Here is a 23,488-nt window from a genome sequence, read left to right on the forward strand (position 1 = left end):
ATTAATGTGCAACAATCAAAAAGTAGTTGCTGCTCTAGCAAATAAGATATTTGTTAATTTCAGCAGTGTCCAAATCCATGACAAGATATTGAGAACCTCTTTTTCCCCTGGACTCTTATCTCTATTCTTATTTCCACGTAAATCTCTAAGGAAGCATCATGCTATATTGGATAGACTTGCACAATGCATTTCAGTTTAGGTCAAGGCCATTGATTTTGAAAGATCAGAGTAGTTCATGTAACTCCAGAAAATTGTAGAGCAGAAGGAATTGGTGATTTAACAGTTAAATACATTATGTTGCTGTTACCTGGCTATGGAAAAGTATACCTATATTCTATCCATAAAGAACAAATACTTTTTGAATCCATAAAGAATACCTTTTCAAATGTTTATATAACATGTAGAAATGGGATTTCTTAGTTTTTATGTGTGTTGTGTATACTAGTATTAGCATAAAATAACGATAATGAAAAGGCGCATTAAATGTTTTCTTCTTTTCTGCAGAATGTGGAGTCGCATGGCATCATCAGTCATTTGTTTTGCTTTTTTTCTTTTTCTCTTAATTTTAAAAGGGAAATTAGCATATTTATATGTGCGGATATGATAAATCATTATTCAAATTTCAATTTAGAAGGTAGAGTACAAATAAATACTGAGCAGCCACATTTTGTTATAGCTACAGGACTTGAGTAGTAACTCCTGTTATGGATAGTCCTTTTAATTAGTCTGGAGTGCCTTCCCTAGCCAGCTTCTTCTGGGTTTGAATTTTCAATTCCTGGTGGTAGAACTTGACTTGTTATTGTTAATGACTGTTACAACAAACATAGTCAGATCAAATACACGACAAAGCTTAAGAGAGCCTCCTGAAAGACCATCTGCTTTTTCTTATGTCTAGAAAATGTTGAGGGGAAGCGGTGAAGATGACCTGGGAGGCACCAGTGAGCGCTTGGGTTGGCTTCGTCCTTGTTACAGCCGCCGGGGCCCTGCAGGGCCGGTGGCTCCCTGTGGGCCGGGGCCGTCGGAGGGCTCCCCTTGAGGGGCCTTCAGGGCAGGGCCTGGCAGCCTGGGCCCAAGCCGGTGCCCAGCCAGGAGCAGGGCAGCTGGGAGGCACCGGGGCATCCCCAGCCCCGGGCATCTCCCTGGGGATGGGCCAAGGCTGGGCTGGGACATGGGCCCGTGGGTGGGCCCGGCTCAGCAGGGCCCATGGCCGGGCAGGGCAGGGCTGTGGGGAGCTGGAGACCGGCCCTGCTGCAGCATCACTGGGGCAGGGGCTGACGGCCCCGGGGGGCTGATGTGGGGTCCTGGGCCATGGGCAGGGTGAGGGGAGCCCCAAGGGTCTGGGGAGCAGCATCAGGGCTGGGGGTGCCCTCAGGGCCTGGGACTGTGTTGGGTGCCCTCCCAGAGCACACCTTCCATGCCGGTTACAGCCTGAAAGAAAACAATTTGTGTGCTCCCAGAGCAGTCCGTGGTGGAAACCAAAGCCCAATGAGTGGGGAAGATTGAGCGCGCCGCTTCAAAGGCACATCCACGCCTCAGGTTAAACCAGCAGTGTAGGTGCACCCATAGTGATCTTGATGTTCTTGGACTCTGCAGGGAGTTGTAATGTGTTTTTCCTGCTACAGAATTTTTTATGATACCTGGTGCTGTTATAAAATAGCATAAGTATTTGACATGAGTAGAATAACACAACACAAAATATTGGCAAAATACTGCAGGTGGCTTAATTAAAAAAAAAAAAGCTAAACAAATACTAAAATGCCTATTTTTCATCAAGATGGGCAGAAAATTACCTTCTTCCTTAACACTCCTTGATGATTATTTTTTCTTTATATGGTGAGTAGGGAAGTAGAAAGCTAATGTAGTATTGAAACAGAAAGAAAATAGGACTTTAATGAGGGTTTGATCAACACTTCAATAAACTCCCCCCCCCCAAATCCCAATTTTGCTGTGCATTGCTTTTCAGTGCTCACTCTCTATGAATCCTTACATTTATATCTCATTAATATTGAAACACATAATAAAAAGCAATTAAATGCGAAGATGTTTCAAATATCGTTGCAAGAAATTAGGCAAGCTTTAATTCACTTCATTTGCTATTGATAAAAAATATTTGAAAAGAAAAATGGGAGATGATAGTGAATTTATCAACACTTTTTATTTTGACTGATTGTCCATAAAGTTGTGCAAGTAAAACTTCAGACAGCAGTGTACACCTGTTTTCTATGTTGAGCTGAAACAGAGGAGCAAAATGGCCCTTTCTGAGACTTAAAATGACATAGATTTCAACAAGTTTATTGCAGAGCAAAGAATAGCAGATTTCCTCCAATTAAATGATGTGTCGGATCAGATAGTGACAAGCCTGGCACACAATCTTGTCTGCTGTCACGCTAATGATAACTGAGATTGTGGACAGAAAATCAAGTTGGCGAGTCAGTGGATAGTCTGCAATATTGGTTAGGACAAGGTAATCAAGTTATAAAATAGGTGGGAGAAGGGTGGAGAGAGGAAAACAAAACCAAATCAATCAGTTAATTTTAATATCTCAGATAACTCTGGGATTTTTTTTTTTTTTGCTTATATTACTTGAAAAATGAAAACAATATGGAACTTGGAATCTTTTCTTTTACACTTTTTGGTGATTTTTATTTGCTTTTAATTATCTACATGTAGTGCTTCACCCATTATTTATTTGGTTAGTACCTGATGAAGTGAAGCTGCTCTTTGTTAGGAAGGGTTTCTTGCATTTACCTTATGTTAGCACATGAATTACACCTTTCCAGATTAGAAAAGAAAATTGCTAGAGAATATGCTGTTGCTAATTCAGCAGGGTGTCATTGCTAATGGTAGGTACTATCACTGCTACTGTGCTTTTGTTTTTAATTCATTAGTATAAATGTTTTACTAGATAAGTACGCATTTACTACCAGTAATAGTAGTTTTTATTAATACTTTTAATCTTCCTAAATTCATTATCATTGTTGCATCTCATGATACGGTTTTAATGCCATGTACTGTATGAACAAAATGTTAACCAGTGCACTTTTAATCTGCTCGTAATGTAAAACAGATAAAAAGACAGCGTTGCTTAAATGAGATTTCTCATGCCTGTCTTTCCTAGTATGAATTTGTGTTAGCTTTGTAATCGTTTTATTGAAACCTTCAGGATGAAAGGACCTATTGCTGTTTATTTTGCTAGCATTACTCTTTTCCATCCCTCTTTACTTTTGTTTTCTCTGGTGACCCTCTTTGTTCTTAGCTGCTACTCTCCATAAGTTTTCCCAGAAACCAATCCTGAGCAGAAACTAATCTACTGGTGTTTTACAGCTTCCCATGGAGCTTTAGGACTTTTCAGTCTTATTGCTTATGCTCCGGTTAATCTACACTGCATGTGTTTTTATTTTTCAGGAAACTGAAGCAGCAGTGCAGGCTAAACAGCCGAATGTGGAAGAGGTTTTGTCTAAAGGGTGTCATTTATATAAGGAAAAACCAACCACTCATCCAGTAAAGGTAATGAAGCAACCTTTAGCAATATCCATTACTGTGTAATGGGTTATGCTTCCCCTGTTGTACACTTGTCCTTGATGTGCTCTGTTTAAAATCAATGAAAGAACTTGGCAAATGGCATTTGTTCTGTTCTGTGATGGCATAGCCAGGAAAAATGTAATGTTCCCAGCTAGAAATTTTTTGCATATTGTGATGGGAATATTATTTTTGTCATTAAGGTTGTTCTACCTCTTCAAGAGTAATCAGCATTGAAAGCAAATGTAAGTTTTGGTGCCTAATTAATGGCATCGTATAACATGTTTTTAAACTCCCTTATTTTGAATTTCGCTTTCAGAAATTTTGTCAGTTAAAAAAAAAGAGTGTATTTTCTACAAACAGTAAGAGTCAAGTCATAAAGAGGGCCCTTTGCTTTAAAATTTTTCCATTGTGAAGGAAAGAAGACATGGCAATACAGAAGTTTCCCACTCCGTTTCCCAGCCAAAATTCATGTTAGAATGACTGACTTGATTATGGTTTCAGCAGAGGGTACATTGTTAAGAAGGCTAATGCATCCTAACACTTCTCTTTTAGAAAAATGTGCTGTAGAATCCTTTTCCCCAGCACAGAAATCAGTGTGAAGGGAATATTTTACACTCAGTTTCCTAAAGGCTATGTAGACCTTCATTGAGACTAGAGTATAATTTTCTATCCTGTAGAATCTTGAAGCAGAAAATAAGCAGCAAGAAGCCTCCCATGGTTCAGCTGCTTTTGGAGTGGGAAACCAAACTAGTAAGGTCACTACCATATCAACCAAAGCTTGATCTGTTTTCTGGTTTTATAACTGCTAACAAAGTATCTGTGAACATGATGATTAAGAGTTCCCAGAAACTGTAGTAGTGGTTTATTGATTGAACTAAGTATCTATTGCAATTTCTTCTGACTGGGCAGAGATAGTAAACTTTGTCTTTTTATTCAGAGCTTTTCCAAACCTACAGCACTCAATAATCTAATTTTTCAGAAAAAGGTTTCCTCACAAAGTTAGGATGTCTGTAAGTGACCTCTACAGTGAATTTCTTGTTTTTCCATCTCTATACTTGGAGTATTATTCTCCTACTTTTACAAAATGTCCTCTAAATTGCTTATAAATCCTACGAGTGGATTTCCATTCACAGGAACACATGAATGCACTCATTCCCACTTTAGAAATTAATAGTTAAGAATGATTTGGTTTCTTTTCTTCTTTCTTGAACAGAAATCCTTAAGAGTTATTTTCCCCTTTGGTATCTGTGCTTTTTTTTAATGATCAGTTCTCCTAAACAGTGATGAAACACTAAAAGAGGTAAACTTCAAGGTGACCTAAAAGTAGTGTGATAATGAAAGTGGGCAGAAACAAAGCTTTTGACTCTGTGTTGGGCGTTTTCCTTGGATAATACAGTGCTATTATTTTTGGGAACTGAAACATGTCATCTGCACACTGAATGGATGATGGAACAAAAATCACTCTGCAATAACTGCATTTACTCATTTCATATGACTTCAGCTGCAGTCTTAGGGGATCTTACTCCACATTTTAATAAGCCAAGCACTCAAAACAACAAAAAAACTAGAGGTTTTGGCTTTCTGAATTTCTGTAGTCGCATATAAAGATTTGCAGAATTAATGCTTGCATTTTCAAGGAGAAGAACTAGTAGTTGTTTTACGTACCACTGACAGAAGTATAAATGGTGTGATATGATTCTGTTTAGGCCAAACTTCTGACATAGAAGTGTACTCTGTGTCTACTTCCTTTAAGTGTTCACATCAAAGACAATGAAAACTGCCAATTTCTGCCAGATTTATTGGAACAAGATAACTCTTTAAATAAAGATGATGATGTTCCTTGAGTTGTAGATTTGACAATGATATAAAATGTGTCTGTAAGGAAATTAGTAACTACTTGTGGAGCAGTGAGTATTTCATTTCTAGTCCCTCTTTAATTGCATTTTACTTTTTTCATTACATTCTGTAGTTCGGTTAATTGAATGACCTGTGAAGTTAATTTCTGGTTCACTGTCTGTCTTGTACAATAAGTCATAAAACAGTGAATAGATACTGTCAGGACTGTTGAATTGCTTTCTTGATGATGTAGGTTTCCTTAAGTTTCCACCCATTTATACTAAGTTGGTCTCCTGTCATTGTTCTTCATGAGTAACTTCCAGCACTGTCTGCTATTTATATGTTCCAATGTAGACTTTTCAGCAAATGTCAAAATCATTTTCTACGCAAAAGGTATTTTATGGAAGCAGAGAAAATTTGTATTCAGATTAAAGTGGTTTTGAAAAGATATTAACAAGGTTGCAAAGTTAAGCACTCAAAATTTTAGAAAATTCTTTAAAGCTGCTGTGGTGGCCTTGGTTTAGGCTGAACCCTGCCTACTTCAGTACAAGATATGGATAACACTCACAGTGCAAGCAGCAATTCAATACTTAGATTCATACTCCTTGTTTAGTTTGTGGCACAGAAAAAAAAATAAAAATACATGGCCTCTTTAACGCATAAATTACTTGCATAGCATTGCTTGACAACTTGGTAGGTTATTTAGTTCTCTGAGGCACCTTTCTCTTAGCTTCCTTTTTTTCTCTCCGATTTCCTTAATTCACCACAAATCTTCCCATTCCTTTCAGTAAATGAAGTAGAGGTCCTATAGACTCACTCACACAAGCCTCTCCTGTGCTGGAAAACAGTATGCGTCAGAGAATTAATGATATTTGTGCAATTGTGTGCATTGTATCTGAATTAATGTTCATAGTTGACTTTATTCTGGCATTTCCTAATGTTTAGCTGTTTATCTTTGCAACCTTCATAATACACTTTCATTATAGTGTTTTGAATGTAAATTAAATCCCATGGATTTAATACTTAATCTTATCTCAAAGTTATGTCACTGAAATAAGTATATTTTCACACCTTCACTAGGCATACTAAAAGTGCTGATACTGGAATTTTGCAATGCAGGACTGTAAAAATATTTTTGTTGGCAAATGAAATCCTAGTGTATGCTGATTCAAGAGACAAGAATGGGATGAGAAATGTGATCCTTTAAGCACTAGCACTTTAATAATCAGACATACTCACTTTTACAAAATGGATTTCATGCTCTTGAAAAGTTTTTGCAGGTGGGGAAGGGAGAGGTTACTGCTGCTGACAGTGGCAATAGAAAGAACATAAGGCCCAATCTTATGATTAACAGCACTTAAACAGAACAGTCCATTCAGGAAAGGATTTCTGTGGCAGTAGAAGAGCCGTCGTTCCCTTGCCATAGCACTGAATATTTCCTTTCCCATGTTGGGTGGCAGAGTAAGTAGCGAGGAACTCATTTTCATTGTCTTCAGTCTTGCATTTAAAAGACTACATCATTTCTCTCTCTAAATACTCCTATCTAGCTTTAGTGCTGTCAGTGAGATTAGTTCGTATATGAATGTTGACCTCACTTAAATTGCACCAGTGCTGACATTTAAATGAAACCAATAAATCAATAAAGTGTTCCTCAGTGCAACATATTTAGATGTTCATGCTTGTTACCAAAGCTCTAGAGTTGCAATTACAGCAAAATTGTGCTCAAAGAAGTTAACATTTTAATGCACACATGTTAATTTATGGCAGATGCAAGACTGGATGAAACTATAGTTCTGATAGAAGAGTTTAGAACTAGCTACTCTTATTAGTGGCATAGATGTTGCCTCAGACAACCCTCTCTAATGTCTGTGGTGGGCATGTTTTATATTTTGTCGCTGCTGGAAAGAAATCCCTGGCTCACATCCACATGAATGATTAAGCAGCTACTCATAGTGAGGACCAATATTATAACATCCGTATCTCCTTCCTGAGCTACTGTGAATATAGTGTAAAATGAAGCCAGACTTTGACAGTGCAATCCCTCCAGCTTTTGTTTTTAAGGGCTCCCTGCGCTTTTTGCTACAATTGAATTAATAGATACTGGAGCAGCCCTTTGCATTTTGAGCTCTGGAAGTAGGTTCTTGGGCTACAACAGCAGAAGAAAAAGAAACTTTAAAATCTGCCATAAAATGTGTCCGAAGTGTGTGTTTCTGTGTGTCCAGTCCACACACAGAAATAAAACTTATGTATGATTTTGAATTGTCATATGACAAGTTGCATTTATCATGCATACCCGATTACTTTTTCTGTGTAGTCCTCATAGTGTATTATCAAGGGGAATGTCAGATATTCCTGACTTTTTATTTTGTTTTTAATGCAGTTTTTAAACTGCTCTTAAAGGTAAAAAGTTGGTTTATTCCCTAATGCAGAACTGTATCCTTTCTTTCCTGCTCTATCAAAAAGCATTTACACAAAAATCTGTCCTGAGTTTATACCAGGTAATGTTCTGGTCTCCATTGGCGACAGATGTAAAAGAACTTTGCAGGTTTAGAGTATTCATGGCAAAGCTTAAGGCAAATTCTAGAAATGCTCCCCTGACGTATCAGAACATAAAATTGTGCTACCGCAGTGTCTGTGTGTGTGTACACACTTCAGTTTAATGCGTATTGTTCCCTATCCCTCTCCCACTGACGCCTGTCATCTTAGACTCTAGGTAATCAAAGTACATTTCTTAATAGGCATCCTGTTTCCCTCACATCTGAATTGTGATTTAGACTATATATCTAATCATGAATTGGACACAAGAATACTAAAAGCATTCCTGAGCGGCATTGGTAGTCTGTGCTGCTTTTGTAGCAGACAATCAGGGAGCAGCTTAAAAAAGAAATACAGTCTTCATTTTAAGAGTTTAGAGACGCCAGCATAGAGTTAGCAATGCTTCATCGTTCTTTACAGTCCTTAAAGCAAGGAAGAAAGAGGGCTAGAAACAACATTTTCAAGTCTAAATACCTCTCAGGGTTATCTGAGGACTGACGTAATTCACACTCCAGACTTTCACTTAGGTTTTGTTTAAAAGTTAACAGTTTAGCCATTACTGGTCAGGACTGCGTGCCCGCACACTGAAGTTTATGACTCCCTGAAGACTGCTAAGACTTTCTTTTTACCTTTTTTTTTTAATAGGTGTAAGAATGTGTTATGCATTTGATATTACAAATTGCAGAGGTTTTATTGACAAGGGCTTTTTAAAATAGATAATTCACCTTTCTGTTTTAATTTTAAAAATTAGCATCTCAGGTTCATGGTGACAAAATCCCCCACCCCTCTACAGTATATTAAAGAAGAAGAAATCCTATGTTCCCTAAAAAGGTGTAAAGGCATGTTGACCAGGGAGCAGGGCAAACCAGTGCTCCCTGGGAGCATGGAGCCTCAGGGGCTTCTCACTGGGCTGCAGGGCAGGGTCTCACCAGCCAGGGCCCCTCCCGCTGCCCCCAGCCAAGAAGCAGGGCAGGCCGGGGGGCTGCCCCTGGGTGGGGAGCAGGATCAGGCCCGGTGAGGGGAACCCGAGTCAAACACAGCCCCAGGTGGCTGGGCAGGGCCACGGGGATGGGAACGGGCTGAGGTTGGTCCAGAAAGTCAATCTGTGGTCAGGTCAGGCAGCTGTGCTGGCTCTAAGTTGGCCCTGTGCTTCAGCAGCCAAACTTTGAGGAGAAAAGATGCTTTCAGGACCCTGGCACCATGAAGCTCTTTTGCAGCCCAAGTGGGAAGGATTTTGTTCATTCCCATTGGTGAAAAATAATTGCTGTTTCTGTTGTTTTTAACTTTCTGGGTTTTTTTAAATTCAGGTGGTCCATCAGATGGAGAAAAAAGAAAGTTAATTTATTTTACATTTATTTACATTAATTTATGTATTATAAATTTAATATATTGTTATTTTCTATTCTAGAAAAAATTAGAAGACTTGAATGCTGACTGGAAGGCAATAAACCACTTAATTCAACAACTAAAGGAAAAGCCAGCATTAGCAGCGTTTGGCCTTTTCTCTTCAGGTGTCTGTAAGTGCTTCAGTATATACATCTTTTGAAATTAATTGCAAATCACACAGTTAAAATGAAAATGGCTGGAGACCGTCTAAATTCATTCTGCATCCTTACAAATTTCAGCTTTAGCTTGTAAATGGAAGATGTGCTAGTGTGGCATTCAACTTGGGTTTTTTTATAATTTCCTTTCTATTTTGTATAATGTGTCGGAGAAGACAAATTAGATTATGGATTTGATGAAAAGATTGCAGCATGCTTTTCAAATTATTACTGTTTCAAAGTCTTGTTTCTTTATTCTATGAAGAGATGAGATTTTGACTTTCTACATATATTCATGGAGGAAATACTATGAAGGGAGAAGAATTATTTAAACTAAAAGATAATAATGTTACAGGTCAAGGGGATGTAAATTGGTCACAGAATGAAATTCTGAAATGACTTTTTATGATAGGGCAATGAACTGAGATTGTTTCAAGACAAAGCTTGTTATTCATAGAAAAGGTTGTATGACAATATGGTAAGAGTAATTCTGCAGTTGAACATTAAGTCTGTGATATACATCTCTGTCTTGAGTTCATGAATCCACAATAAGAGACTTGATCTTCATTTAATTTAAATTATTTGGATGAGATTTATATTAGATTCTTCTCATATGTCTTTGCACCTGCTGGTTCCCTACAAGGATTACAAACTCATTTTTATCTCCTTGATAAATGGATTTTATTTCCCACTGCTTTCCTTTGAAATGTAGTGATTAAGCATGGGTAGAAAAGAAATACATAATGGAAGCACTGAGTTAAATATGAGTTTCTAAAGTCTCTAAGATTCTTTGCTTGATATTGAACTATCTGAGTTGCTTGGATGAAGAATGTTACTCACCCGTACAATTTAGAAAGCTGCTCATCAGATTCCCCCCCACCCCCCAAGATTACCTGTAGCTCAGGCTATGGTACAGCTACAGTAGTCATCTGGGATTTGATGAATTGTAGGGTGTTGATCCTTCTTGCTTTTAACACGTTTTAATGGGTAGCATACAAAAAAAGCTGAAATTAGAGAATTCTCTACCTTCTACCAGTGACTCTTCAGGACAGCAAAGCAGAAAGATCTTTTTTCAGAGAGGTAAACAATTGCACCATATAGACAGAATCCAGAATATTCAGTACCAGAAGACGGTCCAACTTATGTCAGAATAGCATATATCAATTCAAGCAAAGCAGATGTCTTGCTCGTGACATGTTGAATCTTACTAAATAATAACTATCATTTAGTTTTAGTCATTTAGAACTGCTGTGGTTCCAGTGGCAATCATTTCAATTTTCTAAAAAGGGCTAAATACCACTAGTATTTTTTAAAACTTGTAGTACAGCAGTATCCTTGCTTTACAGGATTTTGTTCTAAGGTATGCTATAGAAATTCATGTAGTAACATGGGGGAACTGAAGGAGATGTGTAATCATTTTTTGATGTGCTGGGTCACTAAACTTGCTGTGACAGCTTTGCATGTCAGCAGGTTATGTCGGATTCCAGGGGGAGGGAGTGTTTGTGAGTTGTGTGCTTGCTGTTACAAAGGAAGTGGTAATAGTGGAACAAGAGAGAGAGCACAGAGTAGTACTGCAGTGGATTCCTATATTAACTCATCTTTAGCTGAAGAATTGCAAAATTACTCATTTACCGTAATTCAAGATGTAGGCTCTGACTATGAACATTTCTGAGACTCAGCAGATGGAATTATACATGCAGAAAATGAAAGCACTAGTGTTCTAGAAAGGATTAAGCAGGCAATAAGATTTATTTCCTTTCTATTGCCAAGAGCACTTAAAATTTGAACCTGTGCTTGTAACACTAATTCATAATTTTTCTTTATTTGAGTCAGTTTACTGTAATCACATCATTATAGATGTATCACCATAGAACTGTAGAGTTCAGAAGGGACCTGGGGAGACATCTATTCCTCTTGTTCAAAGCACAGTCAATTACTGCAGGTTGCTCAGGGTCATGTCCAGTCAGGTTTTGAATATCTCCAAGGATGGAGACTCCATAATCTCTCCAGGCAACCTGTTCCAGTGTTGAAGCACTCTCACAGTAAAAAAAGTTTCTTCTTCTATTTAAATAGAATTTCTAGTATTTCAATTTTTGCATGGTGCCTCTCATCCTGTCACTGGGCATCACTGAAGAGAGTCTGGCTCTTGTCTTCTTTACTCCACCAATCAGATATTTATACACATAAATATGATTCCCTTGAGCCTTCTCTTCTCCAGGCTGAGACAGCAGGTTTCTGCAAAGATAGAAAGTGGTATGAGTTACTAAACTATTTTTGTATTTCATTTAAAAAAAAAGGAGGAAAAAAAAAAAAGATATTGAATGTCATGGGTTTTGTCATGATAGGCTATAAGTTCTGTAGTTATTTTAACCGCATAAATTATAGACATTTTTATGGACTTGTTCTGTGCTGCTGATTCTTATGAACCATGCAGTGATGTGCATAGACACTCAAACTGGCTATGGGAGAGCTAGCTTTAACAAAGCCTCCAAAAATCTAAACAATCTCATTAAAGGTCATTTTTAAAGAAAGATGCACAAAATTATTTTGGAAGGACTCTGTGAAGCAATGGGAGTATCTCCTGTTGATAATTATTCACTTCCTGATTCTATAGAGACTTTTGTGGACGTCAGAATTTAATAATGTTGACATCTGTGTTTGAGACCAAGGAATGAAGATGTAATTGGCTCACCTCTACTGCCCTGTCAGGTATCATTTGGTCTATTCTGGCTGCAAGAGCTCAGCCAGAGGGTCTTACTAAATATGCCATCTTGTTGCTGTTACAGAGGTAAAGGACCCTGTTTATAATTATTTCTAGGTCTGTGTATTATAGTGTCTTCGGCAGAAGAAGCACTAAAAAAAAGTCCTTAATATCCCAGCAGTCCAGTATGCCCTCAGGCATAATGAACAAGAACTACTTTTCCAGCTCGAAAAATGTACTTAGCTGAAGGGTATGTCTAAAACCTTAGTAAAGATTGACTTCCAAGACAAGGTGATTCAGGAAGGAAATCACACTTGGTATCTGTACTTGACATGATAACATGAAATTGTGTGAATGTCTCTATCCAAATACCTTAATGCATTGCTTAGCCAGCAGTTTGAAAATATTTTAAGGAGTGAGGAATGCCATTTTGGAACGTGCTTTTGCAGAAGGGACAGATTTTAATAGTATCGTTAGCATTTATATAACTACTTCTGTACTGAAGTGCTGCCACTGTATTTACTTAATAAGTTAGGTAAAGTTTTATATAGTGCTTTTTAAACTGATGTGAATACATTGTCATGTGGGAGGCATTCCTGACTTTGGTCCTGAGGAAGACATCTTCCATTATTTGCCTCCATTCAAGTAAGATGTTAGGGGAAAATTTTGGCCACTTTCATTTAGAGCTGTACTTGAAATTCCAATTTCTTAAAAAGGATATGTATTTATTTTCAGTTGTGCTATACTTGAAGTTAGTGAAACTTTAAAAATAACTGCGAACGAATATGGCTGAAAATACTTTGCCACTAATTTTACATTTTGCATGTACAGCTAATAAAACTGTGAGTGGTACATTATATTGGTACTCTGGCACTTAACTTATTCAGTGAACTGTACTTTGTGTACAATCAATTTCATTTTTTTCCCTGAATTTTTACACAAGTTTTTGTCTTTTTGTATGAAATGCTTACTCAAGTGAAACAGAAAAAATGTATGACTGTGAAATGAAGAAAAAAGTAGAGTGAGAATTAGTGTCAATTACAATGGTGAAATTACTTCTGAAATAAAGTAGAAGTTGTCCCTTTAAACTTTACAAGTTATCAGTCTTATTTTGGAGCACTGTTTGTAGCAGGTCTAAAAGAAGATAAAGAAAAAAATTTCTTTTTTACAAATTGTAGCAGAGTTAGAGATGCATTTGACAGAAAGGCTTTACATGCATTGTTAGTTACTGTATATTTAATACAAAAAAATTTAAGAAAGCTAATACTATATCACCTGAACTCATAACACTAGCCATCAGCCTTGGGTATCTTTCTTCAAATGCGTACAACCAAAGCTCCTCTGTGCTTTCAGTATAATTTGCTTTGGGAGGAAGAGTCAGAGACTGCAGGCACGGAGCCCCAGACTGGGCTTCCATATACAGGGGAGAAAGGCTTTTCAGGATTTAGAATGAATAAGGGAGAATGCAAGAGGAGTGATGTATCAAGCTGAGTCCATTAGAATCGAGTTGTAACATGAGGATTGTGAGCTACAATAACTGCACCAGCTGAATCAACCAAAAGAGAACTCATCACTTATTAGCCCATATATTCAGCAGGGGCGTAGAAAAAAGGTTCACAGCAGTCACCTCCTGGGTTTATAATACCTTGAGTTTTGGGGTTTGAATTGAAAGAATTATATTTGTCAGTCTGGGGAAACTAGTGACAACAGTATTTAATTTGCTTGTCATCTGATATTTCAGTTGGAGTGCATCCTGAGGTATGTCTCCTTCTGCTTGGGAAGGTTTAGTTGGCCTCTTCTTTCTCCATGAAACAGGTCCCCACCTGGACTAGGCGTGCTGCTTTGTTCTAGGCTTATAAGGTCTTATAAAACAGTTCTTGAGAAATATCACTAACGTTAGTCTCTGAGTATATGTACCGCTGTGCTTTAATACAGCTGAAATTCATATGCGCTGCTTGGAAGATAATATAACATAAGAAACATGTACTGGTGCTACTAAATATATACACTTCCTGAGACACTAGTTTTTGAGGAAAATTAACAGCAAATGAAAACATATATGTGAAAATACATACCTTGATGAAATAACACAAGGTTTGAAACGAAAATCCAGTGACCTCAGAAGCTGAAAGTGCTTCTGTAGTGCTAGTGTCTGTATTTTATGCATCTGGAATTTTCTTTTACTTTCACATTAAGTGCATAATTGAATGATCTATTATTCTATATCGGTCAGTTCTAGGATAGTGAGATGTAGAGATTGGGCATAGCAGTATCCTGCATTATGAAGACAGCCCTGTTAAATCTCTGATATGATACTTGGTTTAATATTTTCAGTGGGGATGAAGGATTTTTTGGTTTTGAAACTATAACTGTTGAAATATATTTATTCCATGGATTTCAGAGCTGAGTCATATAATGTCCCACTGCCTCTTTAAAAACAAACAAACCATTTGTTTTTAAGAGATATTCAAGAGACAATGACAAAAATGTAAGAAACAAAATGACAACAACTACCTTTGGGCAAAAATGCACAATAGATACTATTTTCTTTTTTGTAGTATTTCATAGCTACAGCAGTCATTGTTTATATATTATGCACAGTGCTTGAGTGAACACATATGCTGTAGTTCAGAGCTGTGTTTCTCAGAATTTCCAAATGGTATCTTAAAAATCCTTGTGAATTTCATTATGTGCACCTGAAAAGATAACAATATGTGTATTCAGATGGTAAATTAAAAACAAGTGTACAAATCAGATATTAAAGTGTATTGTTTATAGCAGCTGGCATAGTATAACTGAGACCAAGAATACTCAAAATAATTCCTTGGGGAAGACTGAACAATCTAGGGATGTGTGTGTCTACAATGTTTTCAATATTAATGCAAACACGTGTTGATATTTAAAATATGTTGCGCATAACATCACCATTTAAAAGAACTGTGATTATGAGCTATTAAAATGCTTGTGTGGGGGACATGGTAGATATTTAATTTTGCAGAACCATTTTCCACAGATTTGAACTGCTAAAAATCCACAGTGTGCATCTGTTGTGGCAAGTAGTTCTACACTGAATTAGAAGGAAACACTACTGCCAGCAGTCCATTTTAGTTACCATTGGTTTTAGGACACCAGCAAAGAAGACCACTAGCATGAGAGTTTTAATAGAGAGAAATATTGTTTCCAGTAATGGCCATGTCTAGAATTGTACAGTTTCTGATACTTGTGCATGTAGAATCTAAAGGAAATGTCCATTTTTAATATTAGTTATACTTCAGTTTAACTCTGTGAAAACTTTTACTAAAACAAAATGCAAGAGAGAAAATGAACAGGGAACAATGTAGTAGGGAAGTATCATAGAGAATACCTTCAGTTGTTGAATCAGTGGAGAGCACTAAGAGTAGGCTCTTCTTTAAGTCAGCTAGCCAAACAAAGGTTGCTCATTCCCATATAAAGTGGAATAGTAAAGGAATAGGTTGTTGTCTTTACCTTTTCTTTTGGTTGCTGTTGGATGAAGGAATAAATAATGGGTTATATAAATAATTTTAATTTTCTTGGGTTTAAGTAGTTTTAATTTACAGGCTTCTGTAGTAAAGAGGTTCACAGATGCCAACCTGAGTTGTCCCTGTTATGTGTACATTACCATATATCTAGTGTCCCCATTGTTTTCAGGAAACAAGTTGCCTGATATTCCATCTGATTTTCATTAAGAAGCTTTTTCACTTCTAACACATGTGCCACATCTAACAAATAGCAATATGGCACAAAACTGAATCTGTTACCATTTGATTGGAGATTTTTCAAGGTCAGGACCCAGTTTCACAAGCAGTTCTATTTTTCAATACAGCTGACATCAGACACAAGCTGAAGACAAACTTGTCTAATAAAGCTTTCAGATTCAATTTTCTCTCTGCATATAGCTTCAGGAATCTCTGGAGGTCATTCACAGCATGTGCTGCAACACCAACAGGGAAATGAAAAGAGTGTAGATAAAAAGCTGACACTATGCCTTCAGAGCTGCTTGAATAAAACCATAATAAGCAAGTTTATAAATGCAAATCTCTATGATTCTCAGAATTTCTATCTTGAGCTTTATAGCATATCGTGATGTGAGGATTTGTTTCTGGATTATCTGACAGGTGAAAAATACATGCAAAATATACCTAAGCCACAAAAGCCCAATTTAAATCAAAAGAAAGAAGGTTACACCTTTATATTTAACATGCTATTTCAAGGGGTCTTGCAGTAGGTTACTCTTTGAAAGTATTTGTAATAAACAGGTGTGACAGTGCAGTTTACAAAGGGATTGTGGACTTTAATTTTTCAGGGCTCAGTTGATTAAATAAAACTCACTCTGGGTTACTACTAAGAATTTTTATTATACTCACACCTATGATGAAATGTAAATCAGAAAGTGAAAACAAGAGTTGGCTGCTTTGCTGTTATTAAAGACAATATGGAATCTAGGTCTACTTTTTCTATTCTGTAACAAGCTGTTGAAAGTGCAGCTGTCAAGATTTATGATGTAAATAAGATTAATTCTATCATCAGTCTTTCAAAGGACCGCATTCACCTATTCCATTTTTAAAATACGATCTGGTATTTTCTTCTAAGGAGCAGGCTTTGCAGCTTGTTTTCTTTCATTTAATTTCTTGATCAATAGTTAGTAGCAGCAGGATATACAGGATTCATTTTGATTAAATCCCATGAAATGTAAATGATAGCATACTGTAGAATTCATCAGACTATTATTGATAACCTACACCAGGTTAGAGCACAGAACTAAGTTATAGATATTGTAGGTCTTTTTTTTACATGGCTCACGTAACATGGCTCGGGAAGGGATTAAATCAGTGCTTTTTTTTTCTCTAGAACTATATTCAGCACACACTGCAGAATCCAATGTTAGTAATTTTCAAGAAATGTGGCAACAACGCAACTGCATCATTTTAAAAACACAGATAGAATCAAGAATTTGGATTAGTTCATTCTGGAAGATATGGAAAAAAGGGATTCTCATTAGAGTTCCCAGCAAAAAAGTATCCATAATAAAATGGTACTTTATGCTCTTTTTCAGTTTTTTCTACCTCAGTTTCTAGCTTTACATCACACATTTTTTCCACGCTTTAAACCCACTGTCTCTGTCCCTTCTTTTTTGTTACAGAAACCTGAATTACTGTAATATCTGACTATCCAGATAGTACAGGCTTGCAAATAGCAGTAATCTCTCTTTTCTCTTTCCTTTTTATATAGTAATTAGGTCTATTGGCAACTACATTGTGTGAAAATCTCTTTAATTTGCTAGAATAATAGAAAGTGATAGGTCATTCTGCACACTCCTCTTGAACTGTGTGCTGCTCTTTGTTGACTTGTCTTTTTAAAAGAGCAAAGCAAGCTGGATTTTTCCTTCTGAAAGGAGCAGTGCTCAGTGCCATCCTGGTCATATCCTACCGAGAAATGCAATGGCTCTTTGACATCCTTACTAATATTTCTGTGGTAACTGGAGCTGCCACAGAGTTAGGTCTGCTCTACAGAGAAACAGACAACCAAAGAGTGTGAGCAAGTGCCATCACAGATCATGAGCAGAGTGGAGGCCACAGGGAATGAGGAGCAAAGCTCATAATTGCTTCTAATGTTTCTGCTCTGGTCAGAGAGCATGAGATGATGAAAGAAAGAGAGACTCGATCCTTAAACTGTAAAAGGCCCAAATGAGGAAAAGATGGCAAATGAAAACCTTCTCTTCTACTCCAGCTAGAAAATTCTTTGGTCTTGTTTATATGAAGCTTGTCACTGAAATATCAGACTGCTGTCTTTGTATCAGTGTAGAGTAGCAGGGAACACAGTGATGGATATATGCAGGTAGAGATTTACATTACTGATATTTCCTTTAACAATAGATTGGTGGTCAGATGACACTTAAGTTCCCAAAGGCAATTCTCCTAAGGTGAAATTAAAATAGCTGGAAGAGCAACAGAGGTTAGCTTGACCTGAAAAGTAAGCTTTATATGTGTTTTCATGAGAAAGCTTGACAAGTGTTTCACAAAGTAGTACAAGGCAAGACATTTTAACATTTGTGATGAAAGAACAGAAGGTGCTTGCAGTGATTTGAGGAATTACTTTGTCAAAAACGAAGTGGCAGTGATGATGTTGCCTTCTCTAGTTTTGAACAAATATTTTTAATTCTGTGGAATTTTTCTCTCTAAGGGTAGACTTGGAAATTTTTTGCATTAATACTGTAATGCTGTTAAATTAGCTAATAACTGAACTCTGATTATCTCAAAGCTTCTTCAAACCTGTTCTGATTTTTTTTTTAAGCTACATGGTACCTAAAATTCCACTTGGTATTCTGTATGTGTGTACAATTTTTTACACTTTTTTCTTCAGAGCTCCCCATGGCTAGGATACCAATTTATACCTGTTAAAACAATTTGTAGATCTTACAAAATTAGAAGTGGTGATTTTCATGAGAATGTAAAAGTTGGAGCTGCTGGCAATATATGTTTTTCCTTATATCAAAGAACTACCTGCTAAAATTTAGTTACATGCCAATAGCAGTACACTGGAAATGTAAATTGTTGTCATATAGATTGACATATAATTGAAAGCTGAGTACTAAATCAAGAAACCTGTTACTTTTACTGACAAAAGGACTACTGAGAGGTGCTTGCATCATTTGTGACAGATGTTGTCACAACGGTTTTTATAAGGCAAGTATGTGACAGAATTTGATGGAACACCACAACTGCTGTAGTACAAACCATTCATTTTCATGAAACCCTTTTGTAACAACTGCAACAACTGCTTACTCAAAAAGACTCCTATCCTTTGGAAAAAAAAAAAAAAAGCCTTCTGTAGGTGTACAGATAATACTGCATTTAAAAAGTGACAACAGAAAAAGGTTTTTTTTCAAAAAACAATGCTTGACTCCTTGAACTGAAACTCTTCAGACTGCCAAGAAATTATTGTGTGTGTTTCTACATATTGGAAAACTTAATTAGGGATGCAGGAATCAATTACTGAAAACACTCGAGGGGGAGAGGGAATAAATTAAAAAATTAAAATTTATTTCATTATTAAAATACTAATTTAAATAACAGCAAAAGTAATATTATTAGATCACTTTCAGAAATAAAATTGCTTGTTGACAGAGTCTGAATATTACCAAAGAGACTCCTTGTGTTGATTCTGTCTACTACTTCAAGAGATCCCAAAACAGGCTGGAACATTTTCCTCAACACTCCCTTTAGTTCAAAATTTTTAAGAGCCAACCAGGTAATTTTATCCTTAAAAACCCAAACATGCAGGTAGTCCTCATATGGCAAATAGCAGCTCCATTGTCTGTACTTTTGCATATGCAGATTATTACTATGTTTTACAGATAAATTAATTTTAAATTGATTGTTGGTATCATGGATCTCTTTGGGATCCAAAGTGTTACTGCAGCATAAAGTTTGTAGTATTTCTGTTCTCCAAAAGCCTGACTCCCTTAGTGTAACGTCTTCTTAAGGTTTCCTTTCAAAGTCCTCATGAAAAGGGTTAAAATGTTTATGTCTATAAAAAAGGGAAATCTTTATTTCATGAGTGATTAAGAAAAAAGACCATGTATCATACTGAAACATGAAACCTAATATGCATTGAATGGTCTTAACTGTTTTCTTTGTTGTCAAATGTAAAACTATCAGAAAGATGAAAATATTTGCAACAGGCCACTATGAGCAAATGTATATAGCAATTTAGTCAGAAGTTTGTATTTACCTTATGAAGAAAATAAGACTTTTGTCCAAAATTTCCATGTGATAATCCATATGATAAATATGCAAATCATTTAATATACAGTATGACTTCACCTTATTTTATGCAAACCAGTATATGCAGTCTGAGGCTCTGTAACCCCTCTGGCCAGACATGTGAAATCTTCCGCATGGAAGAATACACCAAATGGGAAACTAAAACTAGCAGAAGAGGATTGGAGTCACATCCATAATAAGAAAACATAATTTTTAGATATTACCTGTTCATTTTAATTGAGACCATCTGAATTCCCTACTTCAAGAAGTTTTTCTTCTTTGCCTTTTAAAACATATGCCACAAGAGCCTAAGGGAAGACTAAAATCAGTAATGACAATAGAGAATACAATAAATAAGAGATACTAGCCTTAACATTTGTTCAGTTTATGTTATGCCAGTATCTCAGCACTTGATTCAACTTCGACATTTGTAAAAAAAAGACAAAAGCAAAAAAACCAAACAAACCAAAAAACACTAACAGTATCAAAAAATGATTATTTTTGCTCTAGCAGAAATATTGGTGGCAGTATTGCAGATATTTCTTCAGCTAACCTTCAAACTACTGAACAGAAAGAAGTAGCAAACACAATCCTGTTTTATATATAGTTTGCATAAACAATAAAGTTTATTTATAGAAGAGGGAGATTTTTAAACCTTAACCATTAAATGTACTGGGTTTTGGGTTTTGTTTAGTTTGTGTTTGGGTTTCCCCCCACCCCCTGCCATGTGGACTATTTTTAAAGCATTATCTCGATATTGTAATGAGTATCCAGTGGTAACACTATATAATTTCAGAATATTGTTTTCACCTAACTTTTTAAGTATGTGTTGATAGTTAAATTAGACTTGGTATTGTAATCAGTAATACTGCTATAAATCGAATCTAGAACCACCACGTAGCTAGTATACGAAAGGTTCTTGTGACACCTTTTTTTAGTTTCAGTGCCCGCTTAATTCTTACACTCTTTAAAGTGATCCATTCATGCCCTAGCCTTTTGCTTTTCAATTTTTAGTGGACCCATCAATCATGTTGAACTTTGCCTAAGGAAAGGTTCACAGGGAATACCATGACAATGCTATATTACTAAAAGGAGACTGAACTTTGGAGCAGTTTATCTTTCAGAAAGGTTTGAATAGAACAATAGGTCCAAGCAAAGCAAGAATTATTAGTGCTACCTCGGTTTACAGATATATATTACAATCTTCAATTGGTTTTATACTACCTGCTTCTGCTTGAGTCATAGTCCAACTAGGATAGAGAACTGCAGATTTAAAGCTTTTTCCACCATGTGGTGGAAGCAATGGTAGAGCAGTCAGTTGAATGTTTATATACACTGTGCCAGGATTATTTCTGTGTATTATCTTCAGTCTTAGCTGCTTCATTCCCAAAGTATTCTCAGTCCTCACACTATTTCCAATTTGGCTTTTAGAGAGTGATCAGAAAGGTCATCTGGTCCAACCCCTCTGCTCAGGCAGGGTGGCCTAGAGGAGGCTGCCCAGGATTGTGTCCAGGTGGCTTTTGAGTATTTCCAAGGATGGAGACTCCCCAACCTCTCTGGGCAACCTGTTGCAGGGCTCAGTCACCCTCACAGTCAAAAAGTGTTTCCTGATATTCAGAGGGAACTTCCTGTGTCTCAGTTTGTGCCCATTGCCTCTTGTCTTGTCACAGGGCACCACTGGAAAGAGCCTGTCTCCGTCTTCTTTGCACCCTCCTTTCAGATAATTATACACGTTGATGAGATCCCCTGAGTCTTCTCTTTTCTAGGCTAAACAGTCCCTGCTCTCTCAGGCTTTCTTTGTGTGAGAGACACTTCAGACCCTCAGTCATTGTTGTGGCCCTTCACTGGCCTCTCTTCAGTAGCTCTATAGCTGTCTTGTCCTGGGGAACTCAGAACTGGATAGAGTATTCCAGGTGCTGAGTAGAGGGGAAGGATCACCTCTCTCTACCTGTTGGCAACACTCCTCCTAATGCAGCCCAGGATACTGTTAGCCTTTGCCACAAGGGCACATTGCTGGCTCATGTTCAACTTGGTGTCCACCAGGACCCCCAGTGCCTTTTCTACAAAGTTGCTTTGCAGATGGTTGGCCCCCAGCCTGTGCTGGTACATGGTGTTGTTCCTGCCCAGGTGCAGGACTTTGCGCTTCCCTATGTTGAATTTCATGAGATTCCTGTCAGCATTTCTCCAGCCTGTCAAGGTCCCTCTGAATGGCAGCACAACCCTCTTTTGGTGTGTCAGCCACTCCTCCCAGCTTTGTGTCATCTGCAAACTTGCTAAGGGTATACTCTGTCCCATCATTCAGATCCTTAGGGAAGATGTTAAATAGGATTGGACACAGTATTGACCCCTGGGTAACACCACTAGCTACTGACCTCCAACTAGGCTTCGTGCCACTAATCACCACCCTGTGGACTCAGTGGTTCAGCCAGTTTTCAATCCACCTCACTGTCTAGTCATCGAGCCCATACTTCTTCAGCTTTTCTATGAGCATCTTATGGGACGCAGTGTTGAAAGCCTTACTGAAGTCATGGCAGACAATATCCACTGTTCTGCCTACACCTGCCAAGCCAGCCATTTCATCGTAGAAGGTGATCAGTTTGGTCAAGCATAGCTTCCCCTTGGTGAATCCATGCTGACTATTCCTGATCACCTTTTTGTGCTTCATGTACCTAGAAATGGTTCCCAGGATTAGTTGCTCCATCACCTTCCTAGGGTTTGAGGTGAGGCTGATTGACTTGTGGTTCCCTGGGTCCTCTGTATTGTCCTTCTTGAAGACAGAAGTGACATTTGGTTTCCTCTAGTCTTTGGGCACTTCTCCCAATCACCATGATCCATCAAAGTGGCCTTGCCATGACATCTGCCAGCAACCTCAGCAGTCACGGGTGCATCCCATCAGGGCCCATGGACTTAGGTGTGTTCAGTTTGCTGAAGTATTCTCCAACCTGATTCTCTTCCACAAAAGATAGGTTTTTAAAACTTTCAACTTCAGTACATGGAAATTATCTTGAAGTGCCTCCTATGATGGCAGTAGTCTCATCAAATAAACTATTAACATTCCACTTGTAAGTATCTTGCATACAGAGAAAGTATTTGCAGAAGCTCTTCTCAACAACAGGTCATAATCTTAACTTTTTGCTACGCAGCACTGAGTTGACTTCACCATAATGTTATTTATGTTATGATGCACACAAGCCTACTTACATGGTTTATATCTCTGACATTCTTAGTGTTAGAGTCTACCTATTTTTCTGACAGACAGTGACATATGTTCTTATTCCCATTGCAATCCAGTGCTTGTGAAAGCAAGAGCTTTTCTTTACACTGAGTGAAAGACATATCTAAACATCTTTCTGTTGTGTTTGGAGAAATTTGGAAAAATGCATTGTACAATAAACAGCTTAGTCACACTTCTACATATGAAAAGGAGGACAGCAAGAAAATTCTACCAGATCTCTCTATGACGGAGAAAGATAAGCCTGAGAAAGCTGACACTTAACTTTCTACTATAAATTTAAATTATGATGCTATTTATTAATCTAATAATAGTACCATATTAGAAACCATAACTT

The 23,488-nt window shown here is 37.3% G+C and overlaps 1 protein-coding gene across 1 annotated transcript in view; it reads left to right on the forward strand.

Moving 5' to 3' along the window:
* DMD (dystrophin) overlaps nt 1-23,488 on the forward strand; it is a 1,232,979-nt gene that overhangs the window by 850,346 nt on the left and 359,145 nt on the right. The window contains exons 49-50 of the mRNA XM_075717957.1: nt 3,406-3,507; nt 9,302-9,410. Coding sequence (XP_075574072.1) covers nt 3,406-3,507; nt 9,302-9,410 — 211 coding nt within the window. The remainder of the gene's footprint in view (nt 1-3,405; nt 3,508-9,301; nt 9,411-23,488) is intronic.

This window comes from Pelecanus crispus, chromosome 1, assembly GCF_030463565.1.
Source record: "Pelecanus crispus isolate bPelCri1 chromosome 1, bPelCri1.pri, whole genome shotgun sequence".
Classification (NCBI taxonomy): Eukaryota; Metazoa; Chordata; class Aves; order Pelecaniformes; family Pelecanidae; genus Pelecanus; species Pelecanus crispus.